Genomic DNA, 17251 nt, shown 5'->3' on the forward strand with positions numbered 1-17251 from the left:
TTATTATATATAGCTAAGATATATTTCTTATATCTTAGGTATATATCTTTATTATAAAGTATTATTTCTATACTAAGGTAATTTCCTTTAAGGGCTTATTCTTCTTTTATTATAATTTTCTATATAATAATAATAAATTATTATTTAAGGGTAATAGATTTATTTCTTTTAGGGATAAAATAAATATTAATTATATTAATCTCTTTATTTTATTTATAGATTTTATATTAATAGGTTTTATAAGTAAAATAGGGCTTATTATTAAGTCCCTATAGTTATATAAGAAAATAATTATTTTTTTATTTATTTTAAATATATATATTATAATAATAGTCTTTATAAGAGATTTATAAGATTTCTTTATATTAGGGGTATATTAATTAAGTATATTTATTATCTATTATATTATAATATAATCCTTATTATAAGTTTATAGCTATTTCTTTATAGTATACTTAGATAGGGATATTTTTTATATCTAAGTTATTTTCCTCCTTTTATTTTATTAATCTAGAGGTTTTTAATTCCCTTTAAGTAATTCTAAGGATTTATTTTTATTATTTCTTAATTTTATAGTTATTCTATTTATATTTATATATTACCTTATATAGGTCTTTATTATATTATATTTCTATAATACTAATAAAATTATATTAATAAAAAACCTAATATCTCTCTATTTTATATTATAAGTATAGTTTATTATTAGGCTAATATAATAAGGGAATTAAGAAATAATTTTATTTTTATTTTTCTTTTTTATACTTTTTATATTAATAGTATTAATATAATATCTATAAGATATTAAGGTATTTTTTATATATTAAGTAAGTTTAAATATTATCTTATATATTAAATAATACCTCTAGGTATTATAGGTCCTTAATTATTATTTAGTAATATATATAGATATATATATCTTATATATTAGTAATATTTATATATTTCTTTGCGGTTTAAATATATTATTCTTATAGCGAATTCTAATATTAATTATTATATTTATTATAGAGCTAAGGGTAATATTCCTCTCTCTATAGGTTATTATTTATCTTAGGGTTTTATTAATTTTAAATCTAGGCTATTATTAATTATTATTAAGCCTTTATTTTAGCGCTATAATTAAGATTATTATAATATCGCTTAATTTATTTTATTATTATAATAGTCTTAGTATTAAGGCTCTTATTAGGTTTATTAATTAATTTAGGTAATAGTTTTTATCCTAACTTATTTATAAGATAGAATTATTTTATCTTTAGGGGTTTTATTATAATATATTATAGTTTTAGCTAGGGATAATTATTATATTTAAATTATTCTTTAGTAAGGTATACTTAGTTATAAGGTATAATAATTTCTCTTAGTTTTAGATTAATATTATTATACTTAGTCTAGGCTATATTAAGTATTTTAATTATCCGAAGAGTTATTTATAGTTTATTATTAGCTTATATAAACCTTATTTATTTTTTACCTTTAGGGAATTATTATTACTTTTATTAATAATAACTTTCCTTAATATTATATTATTTTTTATAATAAATCTTCTTAATATAGTTTATTTTATAATAATATTAATATTTAAATTTATAATAATTATATTTTTTTTATTAAGTTACTTTAAGTTTTATAAGTCTTATATAGGTTTTATAGGATATATTATTTTATTAATATTACCCTTAATTAGTATTAAATTAAGGTTTTTAATAATTTTTATTATTATTATAGGGGTTTTAGAGTTTCTTTTAAGAGAACTATTAATTATTAATTTTAATTACTTAGCTAATATAATTAATAAGGTTATTAGGCTAGTTTTTTTTATAGAGTTTAGCCTATACCTCTTTTTTAAGTTTATTAAAGAAAAAGGATATTAAGGGTTCTTAGTCTTAATTAAGCTTTAAGGTAAGCTAGAGGTATTTAATATTATATTCTAATATAAAGCGAGTTTATTAGAGTACTATAATTTTTTTTTTTACCTAGGCCTTTTTATTTATTATTTTAAAAGCTTATTAAAGTATAGTATTAAAGGCTTTAAAGCTAGAGTAGAGGTTTATAGTCTAGGGCGAGTATTTATTAAGTAATTTAATAAGGTATTTCTTTATAATAGGTTTAAACTAGGCTATAATATACTTAGTGAGATACCTAGCGATATATTAGATTCTATTAGATATTATAATAAACTAAGTAAGGTAATAGAATACAAATATATATAATTATATAAGAAATATTAGTAATTTATATATAATATTATTAAATTTCTTTAGTTATTTTAGCTTTAGGATTTCTTTAATATCTTTACCCTTTATAATAATAATTATTATATTATTAATATTCTAAATATTCTTATAGTATTATTAATTTTAAGTTTACTAAGTAATAGCTATATAGTTAATAAGTCCTCTAAGTTCTTCTATTTTAATAATTATAGTAATAACCTAGGCATAGAGTTACTTAATTTCTTTATTATTACTATTTATTTTTTTATTGCTATTAGGATTAGCCTAGATTAATATAATAAGGGTAGGTAAGTAGTTAATAGGTAGGACCTATTAGTAATTATTACTAGGAGTAGCCTAAGTAACTATTATATTTAATATTATTTAAGGTAATATAAATAATCCTCTAAATAAGAGCTATTAATATATAATAATTATAGGATTCCTAAGGGATAAACTAATTATATTAGTTTATATTAATAGAGAAGAATATTATATAACCTTAAAAGGTAATATAATATTATATTTAGTAATATACTTAAGGTATTAAGTATAACTAAGTTATATTAATAGCTAAGGTAGCTATTTTATAAGAAAATATAATAAATATATCTTATATATTTTATGCGAGAGGATAGATTATAATAGATTATAACCTATAGGGCCTAAGCCATTATAATCCTATTTGCTAGATCAGAGGGGATTATGGCCTATAGGCTATGATCTATTCTGATCCTTTTGTGATTAGTAGGATAATATGGGTCCCTTTTGTCACGTGACCCGGGGGTCTCTTGGGCCGTGATAATAATCTCTTAATATTATATCTTTAAATATAATACTAAGAATTATAATTAATTAATAATATAACCCTAATAATAATAATATTATTATTATTATTATTATTATTATTACCTATAAGGATTATTATTTTTTTCCTTATTTTCTTAATTATTAAGAAAAAAGCTAAATTATATAAAATATAAAATAGCTCTTAATCTATTAAATTAATATAATATTACCTTATAACTTCTAATAAATAATATTTAAAAGAAATTAATATATTAAATTAATTATCCTAGCCTATAAGGTATTTCTTATAGCTTTAAAGTGCCTAGGGGCATCTTAAGAGCTTAGGCATTTTATATAATATATAAAGCTATTAGAGCTTAAAGGACTTATAAAGTCTATAAAGCGCCGCCTTATTAAGGCAATAATAATAAATATAGGCTAAGTCAATAGCCTACTAGAGCTAATTATGATATTAAAGCCGCTAATAGAATATATATAAAGCGGGGAAGTTAGCTATAGGGGGAGGGGATTAAGGTTTTCAAGTCATTAATGTGACGGCAGTCACAGCTGTGGGCACCTTAGCCACTGCGCCACGGGGCAAAAGATTGGGCCATAATCGCTATTGTAGCAATTACAGAAGGTGCTTCAACTGCCTATAGGGCTTCAATCGCTGCTACGGGGGACCAAGCCGTAACAATTAAGTCATAGGAGTGACTTAAGCTATTAAGAAGGAAGGTTTCGGTCATAAAGATATAAAGGTTTAGGTAGTAGCTACTAGGGTAAGTCAATAGGAGTATAGGCTTAGTTAGAGCTTAAATATAATATCTCGGCGAATTGCCAAATGGTTAGTGCACACATCATCTTTGAACACAATAGACTCGCACAACAGTCTCAGGAAAAGGAAACTGGGATCGCTTGCATGACGATGACTCAAGTGGTCGGCACATCATTCAAGAGACCACAATTCACGTTGATTCACGAAGCACCGCATCGACGCCCAACTATCATAGGAGTGATGCCAGTGTTGTTTAGCCGTAGAGTGAAGGATAGTGGATGACATAGATTATGAATAGAATACCCTACAGACATGCGAACTCTGCTCGCTTCAATTGCCCATCGCCTGTGCTCATGGATGTCAGCCCATGGCTGCCGAAGAAAAGAAGGCATATGCCAGATTAATATTACCATATACTCTTACACATGTACGAAAGAGCGTGAATGCCTGAAGAGGCCCTCATCAATCCCCCACAGACAAGCCATAACCATTAGTCCTAGATATCAGTGACGATGCAAGTCTCATCGCACACAAAGCAGTCCAAGTTAGACCACTCCATCATATCAACCTCCTCACCACCACTCTCCCACTCAATGTCGCTAACAGTGTTGACACTAGCAATGGCGCAGCGCTCATCAGTGTAGCCAAAGACCTTGCAGCCCTCGGTCTGCTGGCAGATGGTCGCGCAACGCTTTGCGTATCCCTGCCAGGGGTATCTGGAGACATCCAGCAGCTCAAATGCGGTGGAGGGGGCGTTGCCTTGGACGGCGCAGAATGTGTCTTCGGTTTCGAGCTTGGGCTCGCAGAAGACAGGGCCGTCATCCCAGGTCGAGGGTAGGCAGCCGTCAGTGGCGGTCGCGGCTGAGGTGGCGGTAGTTGTCTGGTCTTCTTCGTCAGCAACTGAGGTGGTTTCAGTGGCAGGGGTGGTGGTGCTGGATTCTTCCTCTTCTTCGGCAGCAGAGGTGGTCTCACTAGCAGCGGAAGTGATAGTGGTGGACTCAATCTCTGCGGTGCTTGTCTCGGCGGCAGGAGTCTCCTCAACAGAGGTGGTCTCATCACCCGCAGAGGTTTCAGCAGCGTTAGAAGTCTCGGCGACAGTGGTAGTCTCGAACCCAGAAGAGGTCTCGTTAGAAACAGCGGTCTCCTCGGCTGTAGTGGTCTCCTCGGCAGAGGAAGTGGCAATGACGGTGGCAGCGTCAGTGGTCTCGGCCGCAGACTCCTCAGTATGAGCGTCGGTCTCAGAAGCTGTTTTCACGGCGGTCTCGCTGGCAGTGACAGAGCCAGTAGTGGCGTCAGTCTGCTGCGCACCACCGTCACCAAAGTCAAGGACATAGTCGTCAATAGTCTCAGAAGTGACAGCATCAGAAACGAAGATGGAGTCGACAAGAATGGTGGCATCGTCACCCTCGCAGGTCATCTTGATACTGAGGGCGGAAGTCTCCTGGGTGGGCATGGTCCTCTGGAGCACCTTGTTCCACTCGGTCTGGCTATCACTAACATATTCCGAATAGAACTGACCATCCCCCAGGGAGGCTGTTAGCAGGCAGGCCCCGTTGCTAGGATGCGAAGTGATCCGGTAGAAGAATTGGATCGTGTAAAAGGTGGCCGTATCCAGGTCAGAAATATCCTGCGAGATGGCGACCGAGGGTCCAACGGCTCTCTTGCGCCTGGGAGTAGCATTGGCAGTCAGAGAGGCACAGTTGGTCTCCTTGCTACCGCCGCCGGTGTATCCCTGGCCGGTGACGCCCTGGCCGCCGCCCTCGATGCGGAAGTTAGGGATGTCGGAGGGATCATTGGGGTTGAGCTCGTTGCAGCCACCGTTGGCGACCAAGTTCCTGACGACCTTGTTGCCTCCAGAGCTTCCAGTCTCGGAGGAAGAGGGCGCAGCACTAGTAGTAGTACCAGAAGGCCGGCAGTTGGCAGCCGCGGCGAGCTCAATGGAGCCTGAGAGGGCGAGGGCGCCCAGAGCAAAGAAAGAACGCATGGTGGTAAAGAAAGTGTGAGGAATAAAACGAAAGTATCACCGAGTTGGACGGTTGGGAAATCAAACAAGAGAGCTCCCAAGAGAGAGCGGAGTGTCTCCTCCATTATATGCTGTCCGGCCCCTTTCCGCCAGATGCCAAGACAGTCACGAGCTACCGGATCAAATTGAAGCGTTTGCGAACCTGAGCTGAAAATAAGATGTGGCTTTGGAAATAGTAACCAATAGCTCAGGGGGCGCCGGTTGGCCGTCTCTACCGACATGTTCAGCTGGTACAGTTTCACATGCCGCCGCGCCATTGATGCAACTGGAGACTTGGAGCTGATAAATTTTGCATTTGTTTTTTTTGCCTTCATTTGTTTCGTTTCATCACATTGCCGAGAAACACGCAAGTAAAGCCGTAATTGCCAAGGGGCCTGTTCATGTCTTCATAAATGCAGCCGAATCAAGAACAGATTTAAGCTTGATTAAGAAACAAGACAGGGCCTCGATCGGTTGCTTTGGCCATGTGTTTGATGACGCCAAGAATAAAGTGTGGAGTTTATTGATTGAGGCGGTTGACTTTTCTGGTTCCAGACTCTTTGAGCTGGAATAGCGCACAACTCGCAGCCAGTGACAGGCTTCGCGTCCCTGGAAACGGGACCTGCCAAGGATCCTTTGTTGGCACCTCTTCATTTGAATCAATGGTCTACCGGATGTCGGCTGTGAAACGACCGAGTTTGTTTGCTTAAATTCCCGAGTGGCTGCAGGGTGGATGGGGGAGTTCCCGGATGTTTGGAGCCTCATGAAAGACAGAAGCGGATCAAACCTCTCCGGAAGGACAGAGAGAAAAAGCCGTGCGGCTTGAGCATAACCCTTAATTATATAGATGCAGTATCGGCTCAATCACTTTTCTTAATTACTGGGTCTCTGGTCTTCCCGAAACGCTGGCACGGTAAACACTTGTGATTGTCGAGCAATGGACAACGACACAGTGACGATAAAACCTCCGACACCTGCACCCCATCGTGACAGCATAAGCAAGAATAGAAAACAATAGGCCGTTGCACTATCGACAACAGTTAGAGATACCTAACTATAGGTAACTGTTAAAATACAAGACCCAATAAGGCTCTGATGTACTAACCCTTTTGCTTTTAACAGTAACACAGCAATATGCCGCTCAACAGCGAGATTCAGAGCCAGCTTTCCTTCTACCATCTCAAAGACATATCATCTTAACAACGACGTTCCTGCTTCTCCAATGCTACCAATGCGCAATGAATTAAACTATTGTCACTGTCTGCAATAGTCCAGTCTCTCGCCGAATTCTCAGCGTGCTACCTGTTTCAGAATCCCCATCAATTGTCTCTACATGCAGCCCGAAAAGCTCAACTCCCCTGTCGCCTTTAACAGGAGGCGCGAAAAGGTAGCCTATACGTTCGTAAGTATCACCAGCACCAGCCCCTCCCTGTGTTTCGCTTTTCTTCAAAACCATCCCTTCTGCGCTACTCCACGGTCCCCCCGGCATCCCTTGCACTACAAGCATGGTCGGCATAATCCACAGTTGTTGGTATTTGAGCTCATCCTGGAGTGCTGTGTCAAGAACAAATGTGCCCTCTTCACCTTTTATGACCTTTCCATCCATCTCAAATGTCAACTGACTTTCTTGTTGCGATATGACTTTGAAAGAATGTAGTCCTGATTTCACCGTCATTTGTCCGCCTTGAACTTGGGCCATCTCATCGTTCCCGAGTGGCACAACACTTGCGTTTATTACTTCGGCCAAGTACTCCTCCAAGAGCAGAGGACAATCTATCGCCGGAATTCGAGCTGTGAAATCGATGAGCCCATCAATTGACGCCCATGACCACGATGGTGCACGGTAATCAGGTCGAGTCACTACTCCCGTTTCCCGACGATCATCTCGACTCCAGCAAAGAAGCCTTGCAGACGGTGACCACCATACACCAGCGAGATAACGATCTTTAAACGTCTGTTGGAACAATTTGGCCACTCCAGAGAGAGCAACCAGCTTGTCATCGCCAAAGGTAAGCTTGGTGCGGGAATATTGAGCAACAAGGCGTTCCCATATCGCAACTGGCTCCTGTGACACAGTGTTGGCCGCCAACTGTCTCCATTTCGAAATTGGCGGGATCTCCATGCAAGCCTTCTCATCCAACGCATCCAGGTCGGTGCCCAATCTAAGGGCCTTGCCTGTTGCAGAGCGAACACCTTGGGGCCAGGCCTCGCTCGCAAATAGCTCTGAGCATCTCCAGTACACTTGCCTCTTGCCGAATTGCAAGATGCGAGGCGCCAAAAGTCGTTCTTGAAAAACCCAGCCGCGTTGGGTCAGAGGAGCGGATTCAAAGTCGTCTTGCAGAGCCGACTCATCCCAAAGAAGATAGTTTGTCTTGATCTGATTGTCCCATTTCGATTGGACTACAACTGATTCAACTGAAGCTAAGTTCCGTGGAGGGAAGAGTCCATCTTGAGGGCCATCGGAGTGACCCGCCACTATGTTAACAACAGCGAAGCCATAGACATTCCGCATAGTGGGCGCCTCTCTGATCCAGTCTTCCCTAGAGTCTTGCTGAATGCACAGAGAGTCTATCCATATATAAGGCACACCTAACTGCTGTGCAATGTAGATGGCATCTTGGAACGTGGCCGGTAGCTCGTGAATCGGTATGCCCGCTGTCAGGGCGTTCATAGTCTCTAAGTTGAGCTGTAGAAACGGGGACGAACCCCAGCGATGGCTGAGAGTGACATATCCTCCAGAGACGGACTCTGAGTTAGTCAACACTAGTCGACAGCTCCTACTTCCCAGCAACCCAATGTCGAGAAGCCGGGTTGGAAGTTGGAAATTTTCAGCATCCTTGCCGCGCTGTGTACACTTCTGATGGCAGCCAAGGCAAGTTTGGAGCCAACTCTGCATCAGTTGAACAGTGGCGTCGGATTCGAAACCAGAGTTTCTTGGTTAACATAGATGCTGAAGTTCGGCATCTATGATATTGACATGTGAGTAAGTCCTATCTGGGCAGAAAAGTGTCTTCTTACCTGAACTAAGTGGAAGTAGATTGAAATCTAGAACGCCATTTTCCACTTTACCATCAATTTTCCAAGTCAAGAGAAATGTGATGTGGCCGGGGTGACCAAAGTCAAAGAAAAGATAACCAGATGTAAATGAGTCTAGAGTCTCTAGTCCAGTGGATTTCGACGCCACACGCCGAGCAAGCCCGGTACAAACAACACATCCGGTACAAATCCCACTCTGGAGTTGTTCAAGAGATTTCAGGTGATCGAATACAGCTGGGGCTTCACCAGCGCGAGATCGCTCGGGTTTAGGCCCTTTGAAAATCGCGCTGCAGATATCGCAGAGAAGATTCGACATTGTGGCGCCACTAGGTGAAAAAGGGCGGTGGGTTGATATTCGAAAACCGAGATTGAATAGATTGATGCCAAACGTGGGATCTATAGTCACAGCGTAGGATTGAGACCGAAGAGTCGAGCGAAGATGTTCTTCTGCGAAGTGCCCAGACACGATAGTGGGCTAAAGTCGCAGCCCATGACACGTGATAAACCACGTGTCCCTAATAGACTCCTCTGCATGCATCAGAAGCAACTTGAATCGAGAGGATTTAGGGACGTAATTATCAGGCTATATCATGGACAAAAGAGAGACTATTGAACCAATAAACTCCCTTGCACACATTGTCCCGCTTCTCAAGTTGTTTTACCCCATTCCCATGGACCTATCCGCCGAGCCAATATCAAGCTTCAAGCTTTCGTCCTTCTCCTTCGGGCAGTTTTTGATCCTCAACTGCGGGTTTCCCCGTGGCTCGACCTTGACGTGATTCCAACTTGTAGTCGCCTTGACCCAAGCCACCGCTTTGACCGTCTTGACAGACTACACGCTTGTCGTCTCCTAGCAGAGGACGACGAGTTCTAGGACCGTGTTTCACACGCCGCCCATATTGCCCCTTGACAACGCATATCTTATGCAGCATGTCTATAATTTCACCATAGGGGCATAAAAGCATGTTGTTTTGCTCGAGTTTCGCTCTAGACGTTCTATTTCTGCTAAAGTGATAACTGAAACTTAGACGAGATGTGCTTGAACGTCTTTCAAGAGAATATCGGCTATCTCGGTCGTGCTTGATCCAGCCAACACGCACTGGCACACCTTGACGGCGCGGAGTAGAGCAACAAGTATGTACAGCTGCTCGGCCTCATTTAGCTCCTCGTCGGTGAGAAAGTCCATGACATTATCGGCCAGGCCCTGGATGTCCTGGTGCCCACCTTCCTTGGCTGAGAGGTCGATGTTCATGAAGTCGATTTCGAACTCGTCCTGGAGGATCTGCACAAGCGCCGGCGCTCCCTTCAGCAGGTCCCTGGGCCCACGAGAGATCTCTTCAGTCCGACCGACGTAGGAGAGCCAGGCGTCGATGCGCATCAGCTCGATATTCTGCTCCTCGCAGTAGCGTTCTTGGTCGTGCAGGGAGCTAGACACCTGCCAGTCGTATGAATAGAGCAGCTCAAGCGCTAGGATGGTGCACTAGAAGGCCGGGACGTGCACTCCTCTGTAAACACCCTGCGCGATGACCCCGCCGCGGGCATTGCTTGCGTAAGCCGGATACGATGCATTGCCGTGATAGATCCAGCCCTGGGTCTGGTTGTAGAAGAGGCTTGAGTTGCAGTAGATCAAGCTGGTCTTCTCTTCCAGAAACCCCAGCAACGCCTCCAGGATAACGGCGATAGCACCAACCAGTGATGTCTGCATGGGTGCGACAGATGCCCACGGCGTGGCCCAGAATCCTTGGTAGATGTCCACCTGGCAGAACCAATACATGTCCATCTGATTGAGGGAGACAACGTTTCCTCGCAATCTATTCCGCCTGTCTCGCTCGAGTTCCCTCTCTTCTCTTCTCTCGTGGCGTTCCGCCTCTCTTTCAAAAGCCAGCTGCTCTTCTGTCCATGACACTGGCCTTGATGCCTCTGAGTCTGAATTGTCCTGTGGGTATGTTAGCAAAAGTTGGGGCCTGCCCTCACTCAATTTTGACCCTTCAACAACGGCTTTGTCCCTCTGGATCTCGCGACCACGCTCGTTCCGTGCTTCTTGTCTCATCTTGGCAGCAAGGCCCCGGTCGCGCGTTCCGGGGTTCAGTGAACTTCCAGCGTGAGATGCCCTTTCTTCTTCATCACTATTTGGCGCGTCTTCTACCGTGGCCTGTCTCCGCGGCTGGCGTTTTCTTGGCCGCTCGCTAGTCGTCTCTTGAGGCCCTCCTGCGGGCAATCCCCCCCAATGCGGCGTCTGTGTGAGAAGTAGGGAAGACGCTAGCCTTCCGAAAGCGGCTGGGGAGCCTCCTACACCGGCTTGAGGTGCTGGTGGCCCAGACTCACCAGTTTCCAAAGAGACTCGCCGTGACTCATCCTGGTCTTGTTCCTCATCGATATCTTTCATCAGAAATGCTGATGCACCAGTTTTTGCTTCGCCTTGAAATGTGGGCATTGGGACCGGCGCGGGGTGAGTATCATCACCTTGTCTCAATTCTTTGGCGCCCTCTTGCGTCAAGTCATTAGTCTGGTCAGGGCGGAGTGCATGCTCAGCCCTTTCACCCATGACGGGATATACCCCGCTGGACTCAGGAGTTTCTTTGGCGGTTGATTCCAGGTCTGGGTATTTCTCCTGACCGGCCTCTGCGGATGTCGTAGCCTGCCCTCTAGACAAGGCTGGGTCAATGGTCGACTCAGGTGGATGTGATGGTGTTGCATGAGCCTTCTCATCGTCCCCGGGTCCGCCCTGGACGTTCACCACTGGGGCTTTGTCTTTGCTTCCAAGCTCTTGCACAGCACCTGATCGGGGAGGCGAACTAGGCTGAGTGATGGTCCAAAGGCCGTCCTGGGTCCGGCGGGTAACAGACCGAGGACCCAATTGAACGTTCTGTTTTTCTTTGGGATTTTCATGGGTTTCGGCAGCCCCATCCTCCATGTCGTATAACGGGTTAACTTCTATGTGAATGATGCCGCCTTTTTGGAACGCTCGTTTGCGTGCCTTGGTGTTGGTGGGATAGTTGGCCTCCTCTTGATAACTGGTTTATCGATCGTCTAGGCGCTTAGCAGTACGTCTCCTCCGCGAGTTAAAGAACCTTCCAGCGACGGAACAGATGTTCCATGTCCGCACCAGCCATCTTGTTTCAACAATTCCCCTACCATCGGCGCTTCCAGGTTCTATAGATCGAGGTATGTATGAGGTCAAGGCCCTAGGGGTGAAATGAAGTATCGGCCCGAGAATGGCGTGGTTGGAGCTAGTAATCGAGCCGACGGCGCCTTGCATCGAGATAGACTTTTCCATGAACGAACCACTGGTAATCTTCATGCCCGCCGTCAACCCCATCACGGCAACGTCCCTCATGGAGACCTGCATTGGTGCCGTTACCAGGTCTGAAGGGCATCGATCGGCGTCATAAGTGACAGAGTGATACCGCACTGAGGCTCCACATGGCCCATTGATGGCTTTGCAAAAAGACACCCAAGATGCCTCGCCCACAGATCCGTCAACAGAATAAATGACTTGCCGTTCTTTTTTTAAGAACGGCATCCTTGAATGGACCTTCTTGAACCAATGGCTCGGCCAGATGCCCACGAAAGGCCAACCAATACGGAAGCGCTGAAAACGAGTCGATTGACCCAAAGCTTCACTGTCCACGTCCGCTGCCTGGGCTTTCGAGTCCATCATACTGGTACGTTGCCTTCCAATGGTGGCGCCGTCGACTGGGGAGCCCGAGAAGGTCGAGGTACTCGATGATAAGTTGTCAGTCCCAGGAACTAGATCAAGGTCAGGAAGATACTCCTGCCCGATGGCATACGACTTGATATGTGGGCTCTGTTCAGGCCACAGGTCGGCCTCAAGACTAATTTGAGGGATAGAATACACCACGCGGAATCGAAACTGGGAGAGTTGCCAGATACGGCGGCCCTGGCCAGGGAGCGGGCCAAACACAACACTGTCGCAGAGGCGGATAAGCTGGCCAGTGATCAAGTACTGCTGCAGTGCTTGGGCTACAGCAACTAGGACAGCGAACAATGCGAAAACCAGGGCCACTACGGCCGAGATTGCGCTTGCGTCCCATTCATTAGCCATAACGGCGGCAGACCGAAGAGGAGAAGAGAGAACTGGATGGGATTCCTGTTCGCACTCCCTGTAGCAAAGTTTAGGCTCGACGGGACGGTTCGTGAAGGGTTGCAAAAAACAAGGGCTCCTCGCAGAGCAGGGATATTCAACGAAATAGAAAAGCAGGTGACGAACACGGAACTCTTGCCGAATTTGACAGGGAGAGGGAGCGTTTAAGAAGCGGAAGATTGGCAACTAGAATCTCTGGTGATCCATCAGCAGTAGGCTGGTCTAGCGATCTTATTTGTACACATCAGATAGTAATTAAGATTTTTGGGTATTACGGCTGTTAAAGAAATAGAGGTAGCCTAATCCGGAATGGCTGAAGATAACTTTGCTAAAAGTGTAAAAACAAACGGCCGAGACCCCAAAAAGTAGCACACGTGAGTGCGCCATCAGCTTCTGTTAGGCTACCTTCAATGGCCGCCTTCTCAGCCGCTTTGGTGGCATTGATGGCTTTGGCCATGGCACTGTACTGTTGGGTTGACATTATCTGACATGTCTCTGCGAGCCAACTGGCATGTCATTTAAGGGGCTCCTTACTGCCTATCATCTCTGAGTATTCTATGCCCTTATCTTTGAGCTCGGGGTCGTCTAACCCTGGCAGAGTAGAAACACGCAGATGAGATAGGCGGTCTTCAAGGTAAGTAAACACCCGCATAGCATTATTATCAATCTTTCCTAATATTTTTAAAAAGCCTTATTAGTCACAATAACGAAAAAACCCCAGTCATTGACGCCTGCCAACATAAAAACCCAATGGTTTAAACACCGTACCCGCATAGCATTTTCCCTGTCATTATCGTCCTTTCCCAACCGAGATGGTGACGTGATGTCTGAGCAGCTTTAGTCCTTCTTAGGTTCCTCAAATCAACTTCACAAATGTCATCCTTGGGACTGTCCCTATTTCTCGACATCTCGGTTCTGCATGTTTTTTCGTCAACATTCTTCCGCTTCCCGTTGCAAACTTGGTGTACGTTAAGGTATCCATGATCCTACCCATCTTCTCGACCGCCGCTCTCTGTCTCGATTCAAACTGAAAGCCGGATTTGATAAGTACGTGACCGCTTGCCGGATTCCCCTCAAAGACTTCGGCCTCTAGCCGCAGCAAGTGCTTAAAGTTTCCAAAGGCCCAGTTGGAGAAGGCAGTGACCACTTCTGTCGCGATGCCTTGATGCCAATAGTCTTCACATAACCAGTAGCCGATCTCCATAGTACGGTAGTGGATGTCGTCTCGCGCCTTAAGGCCGATGCCGCCGATGACGGCTGAGCCGTCCAGCCGGCAGATTGCAAAGTCGCGAATTGGGGACGGGGTATTGACGATGGAGATCCATTCCTTGGCGTCTTCGACAGTATATGGCTGAGGGAATGCGTTGCTCATCCATCGCGCTATTCGTGGGTTGTTTGCCGCTTCGGCCAGAGACTCAACGTCTCCTTCACTGTAAGCTCGCACCAGGCAGCTGTTGAGCTGAAGAATAGGTTTTGAGGACATTTTGGACGTTGTAATTGCAGATATCTGCGTTGGTAGAGATGAGAGGTTGCGTGCCAGTTGCGTGGACTTGTCTTGGGGCTTTATACCGAATACGCGACCGGCTGACTCACGTTGGAGCTCCGATTGCTGCTCCGGTGGCGACGGGCGGATGACAGGAAATCAGTGGAACACGCCTAGTACTGACCAAACAGATGGCGCGGGGGAGGAACTATGGTGTGACAAAGGCAGTCATTACTTCCGATGACAGTTTTCGGCAGATAAAAGAGAGAAACAATGATAGCTTGGGGGAGGTAATCTCAATCACTGCCAGCCGCATCACGTGGTTACAACGTTTGGAGCATATCGATCATTTAACCACACTATGGTCAAGCCACCTTAGTGAGTGAACGCCGATTCCCTTCTTGTTAAGGGTTTTTGCATTGAGTAGGTAGCGTAGTATCATGGAGGAACGGTATGGATGGGCGAGATCTTGCCTATCGCCGTAGGTGGAGGGCTGCGGAGTTCTTCAAGGACGTAAAGGTGAAGGTGCAGCGCCTAACCAACACTTGGAGGCAGCGTGTCCAGATGTCCAGCCGAGTATAAAGGAAGAGAGGGAAGTTTAGGTCTTGCCAGGCCAATTCATTCCTCCCTGGCAATCTGCGTCATATCTATTGATTGATATTGAGGACCCGCACCACCGATAACTCTCAATTCAAGCGCTCAAAACAGTGTATGTCATGCTGTTTAACTCTGCTGATTTCAACTTACCAAGTACTTTATCTGAATGACTATTGAGGAACTCTCTGCTCGACTACAGAAGGGCCTGCAGTCTTGACACTTGGCAACGCAGGCTCAACAGTCTCAATAGGGGCCGCCAATGTTGCACGAGCAGAGAGTCTCTTTTTTCTCAAAAAGCTAACAAATGGAACAATTGTTAGCCAGTGATCAACATAAGATATCAGTTCACTTACAAAACGGCCGCAAAACCTCCCAACAGAAAAGGCACACCAAGCCCCACACTCACGCCGATAATAACGCTGTTGGATACTCGGCCAGTCTTTTGGTTCGAGATGCCAACGTCGTCATCGGGTGCGCCAGTTTCAGTCGACGCGGGGACGAAAGACTTTGGAGCACCCGAGGTTGCAGCCAACTTGTTCGCACCATTTCCGAATGGAATCACGCTCGCGACAGTATTACGAACTGATTCAGGAAACTTGGCTTCGCTGTCGGTCGGAATAACTGTAACGTGGGTTCGGGTAGTCGTGTACTTGGACGTTGTCTGAAGCGACACTGGGCAATTGGTTAGGCTTTCTAGACACGCGACAACGACAAAGGTCTCCTTGGTAGAAATCATTGTCGTCTCCATGCCAGATTGATCTTCGTCTTCATCTCTGGCTTCAAGTGCGGCGGATGTTATGGTAGCCTCAGCGGTTGAAGGTGTGCCGCGGCTTCGTTGGATCGCACAAGCCTCTGCCAACGTGGTGTAGAAGATGGGAGTCTCGGTTTGGAGCACTGGTCCCCAGGTGGCATTCTGAATGCCAACTGAAGCTCCTCCTGCAAGCCCGACAGCTAACTGATATCCTTCCTCAACATGAAGGCGGCAGTCGTCGTCTTCGTCCATGGAAAGGGTGACATTAGTGATGAACTCGGCGATATTGGCATAGAGGCCCATTTCAACGCCTGCACCAACCTTTGCCACGTCCTTTCCAAGGATAGTCAAGTCGTTTGATGCTACCTCAAAGCCGACCTGTACCCCTAGACACAGGATAGCCTTGAACACGACACCGGCGCTCTCGACCGTGACCGGTAGAAACTCGAACTCGCCACCATTGCTGTCGAGTGCTCTGTCAGCTCAGGCTACTGCGTGCTCGCAAAGTCCAGACTTACTGGGCTATACTTGCAATCTCCTCAGAGAAGATGCCGAGGTCAAACACGACGCCATCGTCCAGCCTGAGATGGAACCCACTGCTGATATTGATCTCCCCTTCCACGGACAGGATGAGGTCAATGGTGAAGATGACACCCACTTCCAGGTTGTCGCTAACCGCAAATCCAACAGGTGTAGTGGAGGTATACAAGTTGAGGGTATAGGTAGCCCCGGCCGAAAGGACGGTGTCGATCAGCATGTACATCTCCAAACCATCAAACTGGAACTGGAGCCGGAACTCTGGGATTTCCGGAAGATCAATGTTGAAGTTAACATCCATTGGTGGTAGGTCGAAATCGTCCAAGTCCACTCCATCATCTAGGTTCCTTGCCACCCCGTCAACATATTCCTCCACGTAATCGGTCACTTGGGTCGCCAGGCTACGGACTTCGCTCTCAACCTGGTTAGCGAAATTTTCGAATGCGTTGCTAATATTGAAGTCGCCGTCGTAAATGAACTTTGTCGTGGCAGTTCCTTTGATGTAGCATGTTGCGCAAATAATTTCGATGCCCGCTGAAACTGAAGTGTTTGAGCCCACATCTTGCTCGCTATATGTATAGTATCGTGGTTAAAGTCTGATTCGTAGGAGAGAAACGGGGCAACTATGGGCGCACCCTGTAAAGGCAAAGAGTGTAGCATCTTCCCAACTTTTATCCAAGGATGTGCTCTTCTCCGTATTGTCTCTTTTCTGTAAACCAGAGCCGGCAAAGGCTCTTCGCATGGCTTTCCATGTGTCGTATCCGGAAGACCCGGGAAGGCTGCGGGTACGAACGAACGAGGAGCGTCCTGAGACTAGGAGAGTTTGAGTCGCCCAAAGAAGAGCGAGAAATAGAGTGTTGGGCAACATTGTTGCAGGAATCTGGTGAGGGCTATCCAGAGGATGAGGAAGCAAGACAAGACAAGGAGAGGGGAGAGGGGATCTGGCAAGATTTATCC

General features: G+C 44.6%; 4 protein-coding genes across 4 annotated transcripts; all 4 read right to left on the reverse strand.

Moving 5' to 3' along the window:
• Nucleotides 1-4279: 4279 nt before the first annotated feature.
• On the reverse strand, nucleotides 4280-5767 carry NECHADRAFT_85398 (uncharacterized protein; the record flags this gene model as incomplete). Its single annotated transcript, XM_003039849.1, has 1 exon — nucleotides 4280-5767. One exon carries the CDS (start codon nucleotides 5765-5767, stop codon nucleotides 4280-4282), a length of 1488 nt encoding a protein of 495 aa, XP_003039895.1.
• Nucleotides 5768-7028: 1261 nt separating this feature from the next.
• On the reverse strand, nucleotides 7029-9137 carry NECHADRAFT_85399 (uncharacterized protein; the record flags this gene model as incomplete). Its single annotated transcript, XM_003039850.1, has 3 exons — nucleotides 7029-8332; nucleotides 8375-8533; nucleotides 8804-9137. 3 exons carry the CDS (start codon nucleotides 9135-9137, stop codon nucleotides 7029-7031), a joined length of 1797 nt encoding a protein of 598 aa, XP_003039896.1.
• Nucleotides 9138-13782: 4645 nt separating this feature from the next.
• Nucleotides 13783-14409, reverse strand: NECHADRAFT_49868 (uncharacterized protein; the record flags this gene model as incomplete). Its single annotated transcript, XM_003039851.1, has 1 exon — nucleotides 13783-14409. One exon carries the CDS (start codon nucleotides 14407-14409, stop codon nucleotides 13783-13785), a length of 627 nt encoding a protein of 208 aa, XP_003039897.1.
• Nucleotides 14410-14809: 400 nt separating this feature from the next.
• NECHADRAFT_101767 (uncharacterized protein) lies at nucleotides 14810-17162 on the reverse strand (the record flags this gene model as incomplete). The annotated part of the gene is made up of 4 exons (XM_003039852.1): nucleotides 14810-15303; nucleotides 15360-16220; nucleotides 16276-16863; nucleotides 16930-17162. 4 exons carry the CDS (start codon nucleotides 17160-17162, stop codon nucleotides 15177-15179), a joined length of 1809 nt encoding a protein of 602 aa, XP_003039898.1. The 3' UTR covers nucleotides 14810-15176.
• Between the last annotated feature and the right edge of the window lie 89 nt (nucleotides 17163-17251).

This window comes from Fusarium vanettenii, assembly GCF_000151355.1.
Source record: "Fusarium vanettenii 77-13-4 chromosome 10 genomic scaffold NECHAsca_82_chr10_2_0, whole genome shotgun sequence".
In the NCBI taxonomy this organism is placed as follows: domain Eukaryota; kingdom Fungi; phylum Ascomycota; class Sordariomycetes; order Hypocreales; family Nectriaceae; genus Fusarium; species Fusarium vanettenii.